Source organism: Taeniopygia guttata, chromosome Z (genome assembly GCF_048771995.1).
Source record: "Taeniopygia guttata chromosome Z, bTaeGut7.mat, whole genome shotgun sequence".
Taxonomy (NCBI): Eukaryota; Metazoa; Chordata; class Aves; order Passeriformes; family Estrildidae; genus Taeniopygia; species Taeniopygia guttata.
Window position 1 is genome coordinate 63,507,388 of NC_133063.1, and position 21,126 is coordinate 63,528,513.

General features: G+C 38.4%; 1 protein-coding gene and 1 long non-coding RNA gene across 2 annotated transcripts; both read right to left on the reverse strand.

Annotated features, from left to right (window-relative positions):
* Positions 1 to 460: 460 nt before the first annotated feature.
* On the reverse strand, positions 461 to 8,591 carry LOC116807245 (3'-5' RNA helicase YTHDC2). Its single transcript, XM_072922840.1, has 11 exons — positions 8,568 to 8,591; positions 8,352 to 8,462; positions 7,828 to 7,910; positions 6,794 to 6,899; positions 6,537 to 6,656; positions 5,911 to 6,183; positions 5,280 to 5,406; positions 4,631 to 4,836; positions 3,751 to 3,946; positions 2,531 to 2,640; positions 461 to 1,082 (listed from the first exon to the last, which is right to left on the reverse strand). The coding sequence occupies exons 1-11, from the start codon at positions 8,589 to 8,591 to the stop codon at positions 789 to 791; spliced, it is 1,650 nt and encodes a 549-aa protein (XP_072778941.1). The 3' UTR covers positions 461 to 788.
* A 27-nt stretch (positions 8,592 to 8,618) lies between these two features.
* On the reverse strand, positions 8,619 to 17,568 carry LOC140681849 (uncharacterized). Its single transcript, XR_012053024.1, has 6 exons — positions 16,790 to 17,568; positions 13,177 to 15,617; positions 11,945 to 12,093; positions 9,895 to 11,543; positions 8,944 to 9,122; positions 8,619 to 8,792 (listed from the first exon to the last, which is right to left on the reverse strand). It is a non-coding gene; the product is annotated as an uncharacterized lncRNA (long non-coding RNA).
* Between the last annotated feature and the right edge of the window lie 3,558 nt (positions 17,569 to 21,126).

Genomic DNA, 21,126 nt, shown 5'->3' on the forward strand with positions numbered 1-21,126 from the left:
TCAGCAGTCTACAAATTATTTTTGCTGTATTAAACTAGTGAAACAAGGATATTTAGTCTAGATTTTTAAGTTCCAGAAGGAAGTATTATGCAGTGTTACAAATGAAAAGCTACGTTAGCTTCCTAATTTATCAGTAAAATACCTAACTGCAGAATGATATCAGCAAGAAATTCTATTACTTTGGAAGAGCAGGGTGATATGTTAGAGAACTCTACCTTTGCCGACACTGGAGAAGAAGGAGTAGCACAGGTGTTGGAATAGCTACTGCTGTCTGCAGGCTTCACTGAGGACTGAGCTGATCTGTCATCTGAGGATTGTCTGGAGAGCAAAATGTCTTTTTCTTTGTACTTCTTTGGCTGGTGGAGTGCAGGAGAAGTAGATTTCACTGACACCCTACAAAGGACATACTTTGAGTTTCACAAGCAGTCACTGAACAACGTACATCGACCTGCCAACCTACTGCATGACCACATGTATTACAGCAACTACAAAATCTATTAAAGCCTAACTAAAAACTCATACTGACCATTCATTGCTTTTTAATGCTACTGTTCAACTTCTTCTGCTACTTCTCAAACATCACAATTCATGGACAATATTCCTGACTGCTCTCTCCAACAGCAGCCCCAGGTATGAAATACTTCTCTTTGGGACCACAATGCAGCATACAACAGTATAACACCTTCCAACTGTACTTCCGCTGTTTCCACCTCCTATTACTAGCAGAAACTTAAGTGATACTTGTATACATAAACTGCAACCTACAGTGAGCAGAAGACCTCAGCATCTTACTTTTCAGCATGAGAGAAGTCAGACAATTCTGTTTCTGTTGAGCTGTTTCTGCTGTTGGTTGACATGCATGTAGATGCCAAAGGAAGTTCTTCACAAGTCACAGGCCTTGGTCTCTGGCCAATTCCTGAAGGCTGCTGTAGACCTGCAGACTGTTCTTCAGCACTCAGAACAGCTGTAATTGCTCTTACAGTTGTTTCATCAACCTCAGACCACAGCTTAGAAGGAGCTCGCATACGACGCAGAAACAAGCTGTGCCACTTCTGCCTGAGTTGCAGCAGCATACCAGCAGCCTGCAATAAATTCCAATTCTGTTCAATACTGATGAAAATTAGATCACACAGGTAAGAGAACCCTGTCTTTTCCATATCAGGCAGCACCTGGCATTCTAATATAAACAGGGCCCACAATTAAAGGCAAGACTAAGGTCTTGGGGAAGGGGAATAATCCATATTTAAATTAAGATGTTAAATTGCTTTCTTTTCCTTGGGTGCAAGGTAATTTTGGAAACATTTCATTTAGCTCGGTAATAAACTTAGCTTTGTATTGTAATTCCACAGACTTTTTTTTTTCCTTCTTATCTTTCAAGAAAACCCAATCCTTTCATGCTTTATGCCCTTCCTCTCAAATCAGTCTCTACTCATGCACTCTTCAGTCATAGTTGATGGAAAAGAGCTCTAAGTGATATTTTTCTTACATAGACCCCTGGTCAAATGTGATGACTAAATTCAGAAGACTATTGTCTAATTCTGCTACCAGAAATGCTTCCATTACAATAAATTTTTAAAAATCACTCTTGTGGACATGTCTAGGAGAGAGAGTATTATTATTAGAGTTGGTAAAGTTGTGTGTTTCATGACCCATAAACTGCCTCCTACCACAGCCACAGCTCCCCAATGACATAAAGACTTCTATTTCAAAGAGGTTTTGAAATTTATCCTTTCGAAATCTGACAGCAACTTTCTTTCAGCAACTTCAGCTTCAAGTGCTCCTTTTTTGATCTGATTTTGGTTATCCTCTCAAAGAAAGAAGAACACAATAAGCCAATGTGACTGTCCTCTCAGCTCCTGTTCAGATTTTGGCTATCCCAGCTCGTGCTATGGCCTGATGGAGCACCATGCAGGCAGGACAGGAGGCCAGAAGGAGCAGAAGGGCCCTTATGCAGTCACTGTCACCTGCAGCTTGCTGTCCCTTGCAGCCATTATCTTTTGTCTGCCAGTCTCTTCAGAATCTGCTGACGTGTGGAAAGGGACAAAACTGCCAAGCTCAGATATAAAACATCATACTGCCCAGAAAGTTTTTGAAACAGACCCAACAGCATCTGGATTGCTGAGGCTTTCCTGGTCCCTTTTGTGAGAGACAGGACACCCACATCAATAGGGAGGAAGAGGGATGAGCACTCTCAATGTTGACTTAGGTGACTAATTATTCTCTTTCTTTTTGCTGACAAGTAAAAGAATAGAAAGGTACGGGTGATAGGTGATGAAACACTGCAACTTGGATGTTGAATACACGGATTCAGGCGACAGACAACTCTGTGCCAAAGGGGATTGAAGCCGTTTAATTATTGATGAGCTTGTGAAGTAAAGGTTAAATCACAGAGTACCTAGTTCGAGAGACCGAAATAGACCATGACATTCTTGGAGAGAATTCTTGGCTACTCAAATGTTACAAAAACCTTTTCACATCTTTTTTTCAATTCCTCTACATGAAGCAAACCCAGGAGTAATTTCTTACTTACTTCAGGGTCCAGTCTGAGATGGAGCCATTCATCCAGATTCAGCAGTGCCAGATCAGCAGATGTCTTGTCCTCCATCTCACTGTCGCTGCTATCATTAGATACCCCTCCCCCTGAATTAAAGACAAAAGGTGCATTAGCATTTCCATATTTTTTCTACTATTATTTCTACACAAAAACCCGCATACTACGGTATTACCAGCAATAATGTTTTTCCTTCTAAAATTGACTTTAAATGTAAACATTTGTAAAACTACCTCTTCTTTTCTGCAAATACACTGCAAAGTCTTTGCTCCAGATAGCAGCAATCAAGCCAGACCTGCTGAAGGTCCTACTGTGTAAAAACCTGTATTGATATGATGTGACCCAACTCATGTACCTCCACCAGTATCCACAGGCCACTACACAACTTTTGCCTAAAGCTGTTTGCAAAATCACACATGCCTCTATTTCCTGGTAAAACAGCAGATCTAAAGACCTAGTAAGAAAAAAAAAATCTATACATATAGCTATTAATTAGGATTCTCTATTTTTCTTAAGTGCAATTCAATCAGCATGAGCACTACTCTAAGGTTCACAGTTTAAAAGCAAGACAGAAAAGCTCTAGAAATAAGTTGGACTTTTAGTTTGATTCAAACTATGAGAACTAGAAGCAGTTCTTTTTGCTTCCATTCCAAGAGGACTCAATTTAAATCAGAAAAAAGAAGGAAATTTTTATATATTCTCTATTACTCACAGTTAATAGTACAGTTAACTGAAATTAAAAATGATCAGTAGAACATGTCTTGAAAATGTATGTGTTAGCTAGAAGCAACATGACTTGTTTGCCATATTGATTGTTTCTAAATTATTCTGTTTGAATAATCTGGTTCAATGTATCAAGTAAAGTAGTCTGTAGAAAAAGAACATGCATACTACACTTCTCAGTGCCAGTACTACAGTTCTCATTAGACATTGTGGCTGTATTCTTTCCTTACAAACTATACTGCAGTTTCTGAGACCCTACAACTGTGTAATTTATGGACTTGAGTATGTAAGGAATCCCAAAATGGAGAGATTTATTACAGAACCAACAAACTCTTCCTGAATAGCTGCAGGAATTATAACAGCGCTATTTTCAGAATCAGCCAATACATGTATTAAATATTACTGAAAAATAAGTTTTCCATGTCACACGCTGATGTATAGCAACGGAAACATCCCAAATCCAGACTCCAGTGTACCTCGAAAGGATGAAGATGCCTGCAAGGCATTACTTGGCAGTCTGGCTGGTCCACAGAAGAGGGCCACCGTGACAGGTGTCACAACAGAGCAGCACCTGATGTTTGCTGTCTTGTGAGCTCTCGTCATTTCATCATATATAAGCCAGTCTGTAGGGAGAGCCTGGATGGCTGCAGCTTGTCCATTTGCTGGGGCAATCTGTGCAAGAGCAGGTAAAACCAGGCTATTAAACCCTCTACCTGTAATTAATGTAAATTTGAACGTATTTCTCATTTTATCCGGAGACACTGTGGATGCCTCAACCTGGCAGTGCTCAAGGCCAGGCTGGGTGGGGCTCTGAGCAACCTGGACTAGTGGAAGGTGTCCCTGCCCATGGCAGGGGTTGGAATGAGATAAGCTTTAAGGTCCCTTACAACCCAAACCATTCTATGATTCTGTATTTTGAGAACTAAATACACGTACAATTATATACATATAAAAATATACATGCACATAAAAAAGCGTGAGAGAATTCAACCAGATTCATAAATTATCCTACCATGATAAAACAAAACATTTTGCTTTAAAAAGAAATGTTAAAAAAAAGTTTCAGAGAAAAACTTGCTTTTAAGAATAGGGATCATTATATCTTTAAAACAATTTTATAGCAGGGCAGTGTTTTTGTCATTTTGCCTTGTTCCATCTAGAGAAAGGACTAACTGAAACGATGGAAAAATGAATCAACTCAATTCTATCAGCTGGGTAGAACAGTATTTTCTACAGCTGTAGTGTTAAATGCCTATACTGCTTTTAAAGTACTGACAAATAGGAAAAGACATTTCTAAAACACGTGACAGATTTTAGTGCCCTTTTTTTTGAATTATGAATTCAAAGTGTCTTTACCTTTTTATACTGAGACTGACCAAGAGCAGAGGTAGGATGAAATCGCACTTTCTTCTCCTTTGATTCCGTCAGCACCAGGCTGTCTCTGTCTACATGCACAAGATTGGGATACATCCCGGCCACTAAGGCACCTTTAATTACAGCCCAGTTCTCAGAGTTAGTATTAACATCTCTAATATCAGCTCCTCCTCTGGCTCTCACAAAACCTGACAAATGAAAGAGACAAAACAGTGCCATGTTAGCTTGTGTTTGGTTCTCAAAAGGAGTCAGAAACTAAAGGTGAAATAAATGACTTCTTTGTTGCATTTTTCGCCACTGCCAACCTTAACAGCACCAAGAAGAAACCATTACACTGAAATCCTTCCTGATAAGGGGTTTCATACTAACACAGAATACCACTATTTTCTACAATATAAAGACATTTCCTATGGGAATAATTCATTAGAACATGAAATGCAGTGGCATGTGGAGATGAGGGTGCTTTCAGTTAGATCAGCCACAATTCCTCATCTGCACCATACCCTGCATGAATGTGTGCATGAAGGTGTATTTCAAATTAAGGAAAATTACACCAGTGAACATGATTTTTGTTACAATTTCTATATGCTTGACTTTAAAACAATATTCAAATTGTTTCCAACTTCTCTACCTGAGGCTCTAAGCTGGCCAAGCACCTGTGTTCTCATTCCTGCAATGGTTTCCATTGTGGCTTGGGATAGGAAGTTCTTTTCACAGAAGGCTCTCTCCCAGCCGTCACTGCGTGCCTTCTGCCATGCCTGAAGATGTTTTTACATTTGCCTATTAATTTCAAGGACTTAAACTAAAAACTGCATTTTTTAAAAAATATTACATTTATGTCAATAAAATGAATGCAAAACCCATTCTAAAAATTAATGTATCAAACCAGATTATTTTTTTTGTTCAACAATTAGATTCTCTTTATGTGTTCACTACAGTGATGATTATGTCAAGTTAAAACAATAAATAAAGATCATTACATTAAGATCATGATTCAAAGTTCAGTGTAGTAGGATGCAAAGAGGCACATTGTTGGAACATTCAAAATTTTATAATGTTTGAAACAAAACATACTACAAAAACGGTTCCCTCTTCTGTGGACCAGCCAGACTGCCAAGTAATGCCTTACACAGGAAAGGCACTAGGCAAAAAGAAAGTCTTCTCTGAGCACTTAATCACAGCCCGCCACTCTACATCCAACTGGTGCATCTGCATTTTGCTTGAATGTGCTGTGATTAGTACTCTCTGAAATGAAAGACTACCTGGAAAGCCCTGAGCAGGGCCATGTGGTCACTGAACGTTCCGGCAGCAAAACGCTTCCTGCACAGCACGGCTGCACGCTTTTGGGAGGCCAGCGTGGGCAGCACAAAAGGGTCTTGGCAGGCAAGAGCACAGGCAATGGTCAGAACAGGATCCAGGCACTTCAGAACTACAGCATACAACACCATTTTACCGAGGTGTGGCTCTACAGGTAATTCAGTGAGGTGATAACCAAGCTCAGTGAGATCTTCCCAAGGGTCCATGGCATCTATGGTCTGTTCATAAACAAACAAACAAACAAATAAAGGAGAGGGGGATGGGTACAGTGGACAAAATCAATTTACAGTGAAAGCAGAAAGGATGTGAATAATGGACATTAACTAGACTTGTTTCCAAACACTACAGAAGCAAGTCAAACTATTAACTGAGACAAGACTTTGAAGCACTCTCTTCCCTTGACATGGAAAAACACATCCCTACACACAAAATGAAAACAGACAATAACCAAAACTTCAAAACATCCTTAAGTAATTAAAAACAGCTTCAGTACAAACTGAAGTCAGTAAACTGCTACACCACAAATTTGGGATCAAACACAATTACAATCTAAACCTATTCCTTTTCTGACCTTAAGCATATGCACAGCATTTCTCACAGTTACAGCAGGCGGAGGATCAGGAGCTTTCATAAGAAAGTCTACAATTGGACAATTAACTGGAGCCAGAAGTTTTGTGTACAAACAGATCTCCTGCAAGGTAAAAGGCAGAACAAAAAAAGATTACCAAGATTTGGAAGCAGCCGCCAAACACATGATTTGCTGCAATTAATAGTATGGTTTGAGGACATTGTATTTTTTAAAGTTATAGTTTCTAACTGAACATGCACCTGAAGCGGCATCCTTAGAAGTTCTGGAGATTGAAATTCCAACATATTCTGAAATCGGAGCCTGCTGAAGAGACGAAAGCAGACTCCAGGCTGACAGCGCCCAGCCCTTGAAAATAAAATATGGAAGGTTGTGAAAATGAGGATTTCTTTCTAAAAACAAAACCAAAAGCCAACAAAGACACAGAAACTCAGAATGGAAAAGAAGAGGCAGTACTATGAAGAAAGCGTTGTTAAGTCACACGCAAAGTGAGAGTTTTCTAATCATGAATTATTTTTGAGAGTGTGGCAATTTTTTTACTATAATTTTAAGCCAACACTGAGAAATCTGGAGGAAAGAAAAACAAGGCTTATCTAATGTAAAGTGCTGTGGGTTTTTTGCTAACCTAAGACCAGTTCAAATCTCAATCTTCCTTTGTTGTAAGGAACCAGCTGCAAACTTTATTGTTTCCCCTCACATCCCCTAAACAGAAGTGATGCTTGGAGTAAAAGGTAGAATAAAGATGAAGTAACTTGTGAGTGAATGAGAGACAGCCAATTCTCTCAGTCATATACATCTATGTGCATACGTGCAGCTTAATGCCAATATGATTGATTAAACAGGCATTTGTTACTACATAAACTTCTGAGCCCTCACCCACAGTGCTGGGAAGAATATAATCATGGCCTGTTAAGTCATGGATAGCTTGGAGAAAGTGAAATAGGCAGTCCGCTGCCCACAGACATGATGTGAAAACACCCCACTGGACATTGTGACTGCTGGTGCTACATGGGAGAAAGAGGAAGGAGAACAAATTAATGGGGGGAAAACAACCCAGACCTTTGGGAAATGCCTGAGCGTCACTTTTCTACAACGTGGGAGATTATTCCAAGGAAATACATGCTGACGCCTACTCACCTGCAGAGAACGAGTGTTGGCCACTATGCAACACAACACTGGACTAGGCCAGAAACAGCTACTATGTTGTGTGCTTTATTCTAAACATAAAGGACTGTGGATATCTGCAAAATGGAAACCGCTATGAGGCATTTATTACCTGCCTTTTCTCTGGATAGCACTGGCTTTTGAAATCCACCCCATTTTTACCATTGTAACACGACTCAGTGCATCAAAAGACTTCTAGAAAAACAAAGAAAGGAATGCAAACTGAAAACTCAATAGGGTACATGAAATACAAGTTACTAGTTATTTAGATTACCAACAGAAGTTTTCTAAAAAGTATGAAATAGTAATATATACAGCAGCTTCTGACACAAAGGTACCTTCTCAATTTCGAGTGAATTAATGAGGGTATCTGCTTTCTAGTATCTTAATGCTCCACAATTTTTGAAATTCAAGATTTTCAAGGTTTTTTAGACAGATAGCTTACAGTATTTGTCTTAAAACAAATGCATGTTGAAACTTTTCAGCAAGGACTGTTGCCTGACAGGCACTAGCTCTCAGCTAGTAAAAGCTTTTTTTCACTTTACTGTAAAGTCATAAATAATAAAAAAAAAGTTCTCCAAAATTTATGCACTGTGTGTTTTAGAATCACACTAGGAAAATTTATGGCAGTCCTACCTCTTTCACCTTGCCTGAGTCAATGACAAACACCACATCACTGACTGTTATGCTGGTTTCTGCAATATTAGTAGAAAGAATCTGCAAACAAAAAAACCAAAACCACCAAAACTATAATAACTGTAAAAGCAATGGCAAAATAGGTCATTGTGGCATTGGAAAAAGTCCTCTAATACTTGCAATTTTGTGAATGCCAAAAGGTGGACTTTCAAGCACTTTCTTCTGGTACAAAGTCTGCATACTTGAATGAAGCACGAAAACTTGGTACCTAACGCAAGACAAAAGGAACATTTTAAGGATCCTTAAAAGAAGCAATGAAAAGCCACAGTAACTAAAGGTTTTACCTGTGAGCATTATCAGTGAATCTCTTATCATCCAAAACAATGCGGTCTCTCAGGCTCACTATCTCATCATACCCAGGAAGAAATATTAAAATTGCTCCTAAAAAAGGAAGTGGGTTTGCAAAGTTAAACAGAAAATTCAAATACATGACGAATAGCATTCAGAAGGTTTTAACGTTTGTGGATTGCTGAAAAAAGAGCACGATTCATCAGAAGCCAAATCCACAACCACTGGTTAGGTATTTACCTACCTGCATCAGAACTATGACAGATGCTGTGAAGTAAGTGCATTATCAGATCCAGATCCACTTTTTCATCATCAAAACTGTGATGATAAGCTGTCAGTAGCTCTCTGTCCTCTGCACTAAGGTCACTAGCACTTTTTTGGACCAGGGAACTTTCATCCATGTTTCCAAATCCGAATGAAGCGCTGTAACAGGGAAATACATCAGAATCAAGGCTGCCCCTTCGGGTTTGCATTGAGCCATCCACTCAAAGTTAGTTCAAGACCAATATGACTATTGGTCTTGAATTCTGATGTTTAAGTGTAGCAGAAGGGAATCACCATACTATTACTGTTTACTGATTTCAATGTTAACCCAGTGAAGGATGCCACTTTATTTATTAGTGTTAACTTTAGTTTTCTTCAACTTCATTGAAACACAACCATAAGCAAAGGAAAGTATAAAGATACTTCTCGTTTATCTGTTCAAGTAAAAATACTTAAGAGATACGTGTTCTCCAAAAATTTCCCACTAGCAGAAACTACACTAAGAGAAATTATAGTAGAGATAAGCTTTACAAAACACTACCTCAAGTACGATAACTGTAAGTTAATCAGAAAATCATTCTTGAATGGCCTAGTGTGCACATTACTTCTGTAAATTTTCTTTAATATGCCTATTGCATATAAAAAGGATAAATAAAAACACATGACAGATTTGTTTCCAAAGTAAGCATGTGAAAAGTATAGAATTAGCAAGTTGTGCAAACATAAACAATATGATACTGAGTACAAACTTTTTTGCTGTTTATTTTTTGAAATATTCCTATTCTTAAAAAGAAGTCTTGCCATTAAGTCCAGATTTTAGACCATGAAAAGCTAAAACCTGTTCTGATTAAAAGAACACAAACCTCAAATTTCCCATCACAACACTTTGTATATCATATACAACTCATTCTGCAAAACAGTTACAACTGACCTGTAGGATTCCAACAGATGAACAACCTCCGTCTGTCCAAAGTGCCTAGCCCAGTCCACAGCCATCCTGAAATAGTTGCACAAGTATTTTTATTAGACTTTTCACTTCAAAAGATGAATATGAAGAGCGCATCAGGAGAGGCACTTGACACCAGCCTTTTGTACCCATTTCTGTACTGACATCCGTACTGTTATTGCTGGATCTGCAACTTCCCATTTGAAAGTGCATGAATAGGTGTTAACAGCTATCTGACTTTTAGGTGACTACAGTTCTTTACCACAAAAGAATGTCCGTTTTACACAGGAGCAAACATGCACAAGGAAGTGAGGAGGAAGAAAGTGCCATTCCTTTAAAAAGTCCACAACAAGGTGCAGAGATCAGACCTGCCTGTTTGCAGTATCCTTGAAGTCATCTCAAAAGGTCACACCCCAGGCATAACATTTGGCTATTTCATGTCTTTCAGACGCTGTCCTCCTCATGATGCAGTTCACTGTTTTATCTTTAAACTGCATTCCTTCCCAAGTTTTTTCAAATGTTAGTACCAAATATCAGACCCCTGGAATCCTAATTCTTATCATTCCATACAACAATTATTTACTGTACTTCCCTGTTTATATGAAGACATAATCCATGACCACAAAACCTGAGTTTCTACAGATTCACAAATATTTTTACATGCTACAATATATTTAGAAACATAACAGAAAGATCTTCTGATATGGGTAACTCCATGAAAATAGGAATTGCCAAATATTTTGGTCCAATTCAGTAGATTACAGTTGTTCTGCTAACCAGTATCTTAAATAAGACCTACTGAAACAAAGTTTATAGCTCATAATCAAGACCATGTAATTAAGAATTCAATTTAGAATTTACAGAAAACAATGTGATTATCAGGAGTTAGAAATTGTTGAGGCTGTCAAAATCTATAGTTCTTACAGCAGTGTGATAAGTTAGCAAATTAATTTAGATGTTAAACAATTTTCTTTCTCTCTCCTATACTGACACATAAATCTATCTTTTGGTTTCTCTGTTTTTACCAGCCATTAGATGATTTGCAGTGGATACTTGCTCCCATGCTGATCAACTGTTCTACTTGACTCAAAAAGCCTCTCCCTGAAGAAATCATCAGAGCAGTCGCACCAGTTTCACTGTGCCTATAATCAACTGAGAAGAAAAAAAAAAATCCAGCAAACCCAAGAGAAATGTTATTTTTTCATCTAAATATAGTACAAATATTGCTTTCAAATTCCAGCCCAAAGAGAATTTGTTTCCTCACTTTATCTCTGAAGTTAGTTCATATGAATTCTACACTGTTTTAGAAACACACTTCTGTCAATACTTCAAAACAGCAACTAACTAAACAACCCATTATTTCTGCTAGCCCTATCATTTTTTCAGTCGGCATCAGAATGCAAAGGTAACACCATTTGAAACTGGAGATAAAAGTAGCCATAAAAATCTAAGTAAATTTGAGGTTGCTTTTTTTTATGTAATAACACATGAAACTTACCACTGACATTTTCAGTTAAAATAAGATTTAACAGCTGAGCAAACAAATCAATATCTTTATGCAACCAGATGTCAGAAAGACAGGAATCCATTTCTTTTACTATCCACGATTCAAGGCAATTCACATCTTTTTCAGTCTGAAGATAAAAAACAATATTGAAAGCTTAATCTCTTCCAAGAGTTGTCTTTATTCTCATACATTACCCACAAAGAATTGGAATGGTTATTTTTCCCAGCAGCAACAGGAACCCAAATATATCAGTGTAGATATACCTAACTCAGGTATCAGTTAATGCATTGATTTTATCATATGCAAGTACGAACACAATGGCAGTCGAGCCATTTGATCTGAGGAAAAGCTGTGCACAACCACCCTGTCTGAAGAGCACACTTCAGCTAGAGCAGTTCATCCTAATCAAGTAATCTTTAAAATACATTACTGTCCTGAGAGACTCAACACAACTGTAGAAAACAGATTTTAAATGGCTAGAATACAACACAAATATAAACATCTCTTCTGACAAAAGAAAAAACTTACCAGTTGATTAAATACTGTGTCACCACCATCATCCAACCATTTGTACTCCTCATTTGTCCTTGGAACTGATTTTTGTCTCCGAGATGTCCCTTTGTTAGTGTTATCTTGAGCTGAACACCACTCAGCAAGAGTGTTCTTCTGTTTCTCTTCTAGAATGCAAAGTATTCCCCAAGAAAGTTTTAGAGTCATATTTATTATCCATTGTTTTCTACTAAAAAAGTTAGTTACAGCAGGTTTTACCAAGTTTTACCTATTCAACCTCTTTTATTTAGTCCAGAATGCTACTACCAGTCCAACATAAATGACATATTTAAGGGTACCCAAAGGGCACCACTGCAAACAAGGGCTATAAAAACAAGGTAAAACCCAACACTTTGGTGTTTAACCCCCCAAAACCTCCGTTATTCCAAAGTACTGCATTCAAAGTATCTTCCTTAAGTAATCACCTTCCACACAATCTCAGACCAGATCTTTTTCCACAAATGGAATTCTGAAGACGAGTGATACAATCCCTGCATGTAACAACTTACTTTTCTACACAAGTGGAAGAAACCTTAGAAAACACCAGGGTCCTAACTGAACTTTTCTGACTCCAGTGATCAGAGGTGAGCACTGTGATCAATATCCAGTTAGGACTGGATGTTATAACTTTGGGGTTTACATTTTTTTTAAATTTTTCTTTAAATAATCACTGGGATCATTACTTTCAGTTGCCAAGAAAACTTCTGAAGCAGTATCTACTTAATCAACTTAAACCCAATGATGTTTAGCTCAAGAGTGTTAACACTTAAAAGAATACATCCATGCCTGAAGAAAGCAGTGAAAAATGTTACTGAAGGGAATTTAGTGCAAGATGTACAAAATCATGCCTGCTTTAATAGCTGCACTTGAATTTGCACCCAAAGGTACAGAGCATCCTATGCTTCTTTAGTATTCATGTGGGCAGAGCCCCCAGTTATATATAATTCTACAGCATAACAATTAGAAAAAAGATGACATTTATCAACTGAGTGAAAAAAGAATGCAACCACTGAATCAAAGTGATTTTTTTCTTTAATTTCATAAACTATTTCAAAAATGTATATATTGAGAGCTTAAAGACACTTGCTGTCATCTAATCACATCTCATTTAATCTCCTGACTCTGGAATTTTAATAGAAAATAATCCTGTTAACTGTTTGTTCAATCAATGATTCTCATTGCCAACCCTTACAATTAACAAATCCACTGACCTTGCTGCTTCTTTTCTTTGTACTTCACCATCTTTGTTTGCATACCCAGTGCTTCGTAAAATGTCCTCCAGAAACATCTCTTTAACTTGAAAAGGTCTCCCTTGGACTAAAATAGAAAAAATCCATAAAAGATTCTATATTCACTAGCTTCACTTACAGAATTAATTCTTTTAAAAAACTACCTTCACTGGAGTTTATTTTTCTCAAAACTGTACAAAACAAAATATTTCCAAAGTCAAATGCCACCTTGTTTCTCCTCAACCTCTTCAATTTTATGAAGTGTTATAGCAGGAGATGTTCATAAGATTGACAGTTATTAACTACAATTTTTTTGAAATGAGGAAAAGAAAACAGCCGTGTTTGTTTAGGGTTACAAACAAGAACCTGCCATGTAAGTCTGCCATCTGGATTAAAAATGGAATTAATTAATGAGCAATTAATACAGCTTTTTGCAAGGTTCCACACAGAGACAGTACATCTTTATACTGAACTACTTTCTTTTCCTGAGAAGCATGTAAGAAGGCAGCCTTATCTCCATATCCTCAACTAATTCAGCAAAGCTGAGCTTTCTTTACTGAATACTTCTTGACAGATGAGACATCCCAGTGGCCTTTACCTTCTGATAATTTATCCCGATTTCTTTTTCAACATGACTATTTTCCAGACCTTATCTGTGGACATTACAGGATGCCTTTTGCATGAAGATTAAAATCTCTACACTTTGATTTCTTGTTCCTTAACCTGACTCAGGAACACTCAGGATTTTCCTTCAGAAAGAACAATCCACAATTCACATACTTTTAGAAGCTGTCACAGAGGAAGCCTTCCAACACTGATCACAAACTCTGTGTACTACAGCGATCCACAGCTACAAAATGTGGTTTCTGTGGTCAGGATTTTGTCAGCCATATTGCTGAAGGAGACTCAAACCTTGTATATTACATTAACAGACAAAGCCGCTTCTTTTAATTCTTAAATTAAACAAAAAAAAAAAAAAAAAAGAAGAAAAAAGAAAAAGGGAAAAGAACATCTTTTGAATTGTTATTGGCCTGTTACATAACCAGCACAAACACTGTGGTAAACTGGAGAGATTGGGAGAGATTGCCATCAGATTTTCCAACACAAATTGACCGATCCGAAAGAACAGGAAGCTGCAAAGAGAATAAACTGGAAAGTCATACAACAATCACAACTGAGGCACTCCCTTGCAAAAAAAATTCAGAGAACATGAAATCACGTGTAATTTCCAGATTCCTGTCTCCAACAAGCTGCAAACCTTATTCAACTGGACAGAAATTCAAAACGGAGAACTAAACACTTCCATCTGCAAAAAAGAAAGGAAAAAAAGGTTTCCTCCTCACAAACATTTGCTAAAATAAACCAGTAAGCAATCCCATTTCCTAAAACCGTTGAGATTTTTTTTAAAAAGGCTGGCATGCAGAGAGTCTACCTGATTGTCAAATAAAGCATTTCTCTTAAAAGCTACTTTTCAAAACACATTAAAGTTGGACATTACTGTTGAAAAAGTAAGAGGATTACAAGGTGCCAGAGGAGGTTCCCCATGCAGAAAACCTGCAAGCCAGGAGGGTGGGGCAAAAACTGCAAACCCACAAAACCCCTCCATCTCCCACGCATTTACATTTTGCCTTTACTAAAGATCAGTCAAATGAAATTGAACCAGAAAAAAAATGGTAACTTTTCTTTGCATTTGAATGTAGTCTAACTGCAGGTAACGGAGTCTGAACACAAAATAAGCGAAACTGGATGTCTTTTCTGAATATTTACCTAGATGAACAACTACTAATTTTCTTTAAATCAGAGAATCATGTGATCCTTTTTTCATGTGAAACCCAATCTGTCTAAGCCTGTATTTCTGAACTGAACTGGTACAGTTTTCTGTGTTTTATCCAGTAACCAGTAACAACCTTCACAAAGCCTGAAGAGTAAGATCCTACTGGAATGCATTGATACATATCACACTCATGTAGCTCCTAAGTCCTGTATCAGCATGAAGACAGAACTTCAATAACCTCTTCCTACTTCTTCAATTAAGAGTGGAGGGGGGCAGGATGTATCTGCATTTACAGAACTCCCAGTGACTAAAACACTTCACTCTGAATGAGGTGCAAATAGTCAAGAAACAAGAAACCTGCATACAGAAAGAACAAGGATTCCTGTAATTCTCAGTGTATTAATCATGCCTTTACTCAGAATAATTTGCTACAGTTTAGTAAGATCTGTGAGTCTCAGGGCAGGTATACTCACACTTAAGATCAAGACTTACTATGTATTACTGGGCAGCTTCCAAAATACCTAATAAAGAGATTTGCGTCTAGAGCAGCACTAGAGAGAATTAGTTTTAAATTATTCTGGTTTTTCAGCACATCTCTCAGTTTTATTAGCAAGAAGTCACTGAACCTGTCCCTCTCATGTACTTCATCCTGTAACAGAAGGGGAAAAAAAGATGAAAAACCATCACAGATTCAGGATCACAACTTCTGACAAAAACAAACTTCTCTAAAAAAAAAAATACATGTTTTGGTGGCACATTACAGAGGCCTTAAAATGTGTGAGTCTAGTTTAACTAATAGGGTTTTTTAAAAAAATTATCCATAAAGAAACTAAAACACCTCAAAAAGTTTTTATCAGCGCTGAGTGCGTTGCAATGCTGAAGCCATAAACACTCTAACTTTAGAGGCTAAAGTGAATATCTGAAACCTCTCTGATTGTGTATTTGAGGCCAAATTTCAAGAAAACACCACAAACTACAAATCTTATTTTAATAAATTCTCACTTCGCCATTGATAAGCATTTAAAGAACTGTATGACACCACATAATCAGAAAAACAGACAAATTGGTTAGACAAGTCACACACAAAGCCTGTAAGTTAAGGCACATAACTGATTAATCATCTTTTTCATTCTTCTGTTTTGATCTATATTATGAATGAAGGAAACAAGGACTCAAAATACAAAGTTTGTAGGCTGACATCAAGAATGTATAGATCATTCTCATGCTTTTTCAACTTTGATAAACAGGCAGGCACCTAAACTTACCTTTTAATCTTCAGTACTTAAATCTTGCCAAAAACATTCCAGTTCCCCTTATTCAATTCCACAATAGGAATATTGACATAATCACAAATGAACAATCTGAATAATTTGCTAGCAATTAGACTCCACATTATCTTGAAAACTCTGGGCAAACAAATGGACTGAAAACCTGTATTGCTAAAACAAATGGTAAGAGAAATTCTGACACAATCACATTGAACCACATCAATGTAAGCCTCCCTAAGGATTTTCTCCTGACCACGGAAGTTCAGAAAAATTTACACTTCTGTCCTTCTCCACTCCTCCTGATTCCACACTTAATCATTGGCATGAAAATAAGACATTTTTACAGGAAAAACACAAACACACAGAAAAACACCAAACTGCACAAGACATGCATTCTACTCTGAGGACTCAGAAAGTCTTTAAAGTTGATTCAGATTCTACCAAACAAAAACACCTAAAGTGCTCAGCAAATTTAAATAAAACAAATGAGGACCTCATTTTCCAAAGCAATACATATTGCTCCACCCCACATGAAAGACCACAGGATGCTCACCACAATAACATGGGTCACAGTGGAGAGGGCGCTGTCTCCTGCCATCAGCGTGCCAAGAAGCATGTCATTAGTGCAGAATGTTACCAGTGTCTTTGGAGAAACCCTATGGATCACATCACAGAGACAACTCAGGGGGTTGCACCATTTAAAGCTTTCCATGGATCAAAAATTAAAGCAGCTGCTGACCAGAAGAGAAATTACAGTTCTCTCCTCAAAAGATTCATGCACACCACTTGTTTTTAAACTATGCCTTTTCACAGACATTTCCTAACAATTTGTAGTGCTTGCGCCCCAAAACTCTGGACGACGGATTCATTGAAAGAATAAGATTCAATTTTTAATAAATAAGGAAGTAAAAGAGAACCGTGAAGAAACTCTGCATGTCATTCAATTTACTAGAAAATTCCATGTGGAAAACTAGGTTCCAATTCCTCAGCCTGTGCTTGGATATAGCCTTTGTATTTGTCTACACGTGGTGGGATGAGCCTGTCTGGACGCCAGGTGCCTACCCAAGCCACTCTACCTGTCCTCTCCATGGGCAGGGGAGAGGAAACACAACAAAAAGACTCCCAGGCTCCAGAGAAAGACAAGGAGAACGTGGGTCTCTCCCACGGGAACATGGGTCCTCCACGAGCTTCTCCAATATGGGTCCTTCCCATGGGCTGCAGTTCTCCAGGAACTGCTGCAGCACAGGTCCCTTTCCACAGGGTGCAGTGCTTGAGGAACAGCTTGCTCCAGTGTGGGACCGCACAGGGTCACAATCCTGACAGCAAACCTGCTTCTGTGTGGCTCCCTCCCCAGGGACACAGGTTCTGCCAGGAGCCTGTTTCAGCACAGACTTCCCAGAGGATCCCAGCCTCCTTCAAGCATCCACCTGCTCCAACACAGAATCCTTCACAGGAGGATCCCTGCTGCACCACGGACCTCCACGGCCTGCTGGGCCACAGCTGCCTCACCATGGGCTGCACCATGGGCTGCTCTGGCACCTGGAGAATCTCCTCCCCTCCTGCACTGACCTTCCTGTGTGCAGATCTGCTTCTCTCACATGCTTTCACTGCTCTTCTTGAACTGCTGCCTCTGTTGTGCAGGTTTTCCTCCCCCATTCCCCACTGTCCCAGAGGCACTACCACCACCACAGATGGGCTCAGCCTTGGCCAGAGGCAGGTCTGTCTTGGCTGGCACCGGCTCTGTCACACACAGAAGAGGCTTCTGGCACCTCCTCACAGAAGCCTCCCCACAGCTCCCAAAGCCTTGCCTTGAAGACACAATTCATTACAGCTGACCAAATCACAAAGTCATCTGTTTGATCCTCTGGTTTTTCAGGAGGTGAAAATACTGAACTTTTACAATTCTATACCTGGGGCACAGTTAGCTGTCCCAATAAAAACAGCAGTTGTCACTACTCCCTCTGGTACTGCCATCCTAAAAGAGCTGAAAAGCTCCTCTCTACTGTACTCTACAGCTTTTCTCTGGAAGACAGTTAAGAAAACCTTAAAAATTATATTTCTGTGTTACTATAAACACCTCTAAACATATCCACTCCAAATTTTTTTTGTCCACAGCTCAAAATATTGTTATCTCCCCCTTTCAGTGTTTCTCTGAAGTAATTGTATTGATCTTTCTCAAGCTGGATTTTCTGCACTGCTTCCAGTAATTCTACAATTTTCACCTGACTTTGCTCTTCTTCTGCCAGCATAGTACTTCCATATATTAATCGTCCAGCTTATTTGTGACACATCTTCACTAGCTCTTCTAATCTCTCAATATCCTTGTGAGCTTTCATGCACACATTTGAATTCTTATTGTGGCTTCGTTGTTCAAGTGCATTCATTTTCACCAGCTATGTGTTATCTTTGTTCACTCAAGCAACACAACCTTTAGCCATCTTCTGGTCACTCATATCTCAACTGCTGGCCCTTCCCTGAAATGTCATTTTGCTACACGGTGCAAAGATGTAAAAACCCCAAACAATCCATTCATGCTCTGCTTACAGACAAATTCATCAAGTGATACTGAAATCTCTACTTTTACATCACTTCATGTTTTAAACACAGAAGCTGAAGAAGAGTAAATTTAGTCCAGACTAGACTGGTAAATAATGCTCAGCTTCATCAGTCACATTCCAATTTTTTTGTTTTCCCTTTTATGGCTCCTATCAACTCTCACTACATAACATTTGTTACAGCATGCTGGTTTTCACACCTACCTTCAAAGCTTGCAGACCTTTTGGATCCGCACATGTTAAAAGCAGAAGGGGGGGGGGAGGTGGGGAAAGAAGAAAGTGTAGACTTGATCTGAAAATCAGACAAGGATTTCCATGCATACACTCCGCAGAAGAAATCAACAGAAAATACCTAAGATTCAGTTCTGTAAGACAACCTTCTACATGAAACTGCAAAACACAGGAAGTAAGCCATCCTTTTCACTCTTACGTATTCCTTACCTGCAGTAACATATGCCACCTGTGAGGCTGCAACCCAAACATACTGCAGTTTCAACGTACACAAGATTCACAAAACCAACACAAGATCAACCGACACTTAGAAATACCATTAGTACCTGCTTTCTAACCGGATCTGGTAACCAATTGTCTGGCCAATCTTCTCTCTTCTTTCTGCTGCCACTCTTTCAGCCACAGCAACAGCTGCTAAACGTCTTGGCTGAGTACAAAACACACGACAGGGAGTTCCATTCTTGTAGCAGTCATCAAGGATAAATTGAGGGATCTGTAAACGAAGTGGTTCAAATTTGCTTTTTGAGAAAGTCACAGCTTTGTTAGCACAGGGAAACCATTAACTGCATATCAATATTGCACATTGCAAAAGACTTTTCATTACAATTATCACAGCAAGCATATCTGAATCAGCAGAAAAAAAATTTCTAAGTATAACCTATTTAGGTTTTTTTAAAAAAAAAACCTTACAGTGCCTCCCTCCTGCTTCAGAGAAATCTAAAAAAAAAAAAAAAAAAAGGCAAAAAAAAAAAAGCCCTGTAGATAATCTCTCATTTTTACACAAAAAATAGATTACTCTGGATACTAAGAACAGAACTAGCCTTAGAAGAAAAAGGGATATACAAACATCACAGCTATTTTCCCTTCAATATTTTGTATTATTTTAATGAAAAAATGGTATCTAGCAGAAAATTGTGAGGAATCATTTATGCTTCTAGTACCTATCTAGAGGCCTAGTGTTTCAAAAGCAAGAAAATGAATTGGAACAACATTTTCAATCACACAGGAAAAGGAAAGCCTTAAAATAGCATAAAAGTATCCCATATCACAAATGTTACACAATTGGCATTAGTTTAGAATAAATCCTGTTATAGTTTTTATTTCATTGAAGCAACATACCTGCGTCGTTTTTCCTGATCCAGTCTCTCCTATAACTAAAACAATTTTATTGTCCCTTATGATTTGGACAATTTCTTCCTGTTTTTCAAGAACTGGTAGTGACTGCCTGAAGGAATCAAACTCTGATTCCCCTCTTTTCACTGGGACCTGGGGAATACCATCATTAAGTCGACCACTTGTCTTGTTTACTTCTTTGTTTTCTGTGAAGACAAGTTAAAAGTTTATTTATGCAGACACAGAGGAAGGTCACAAAAACACTGCTCAAAAACTGTACTTAAAAATTAACATTGCTGACTTTTTATGCATCCCTGTGGGTAAAGTGACAAACCCATCACACATTTAGACATCATTTTTATAGCATGTCGTGCAGTGCTTGGAATAGATATTTTTCAAAAGAGTTATTACTTTCATGGGTATTTTGAAGAAAACCAGACTCTTCCACAGCATTGCTCCACGTCAAAAAAGCCTACAAAGAGCAAAAGGAGAAACAAACTAAACCAGAGAATACCAGCCTGGTGTATTTTGGTGGCCTTTGAATCTGCGCCCACATTTCACACCTGCAGTTCCCCCTAGAAATACACACTGACAGAGTTAAACCTTTAAGCTATTCCACACGTTTGCCTGAAATCATACCAATGCAAGCATGCTGTATCAAGAGCCCTGGCCCCCACACAGCAGTGTGATGTGCTAGAAAGCGGTGCATGAGCAGCCAAAAAACGGGCACATCTTCTGAGGGAGCCACTTCACATCCATCATTGCAAGTGCTACTCTATAATTCCTTGAGAACTATTTTCTGGCAGAATGAAAAGCTCGCTGTAAACTCAGTTATACATATTTAATGCCATTAACAGATTCATATACTAAATTTCAAGCTCTGTTGTACCAAGACAAACAGACTAACAGATCAGGAGAACTAAAATACATTCTTGAGATGCAGAGAAAGGCAAACATTAGACCGTTCATTAACTTATCCCTTACATTCCTA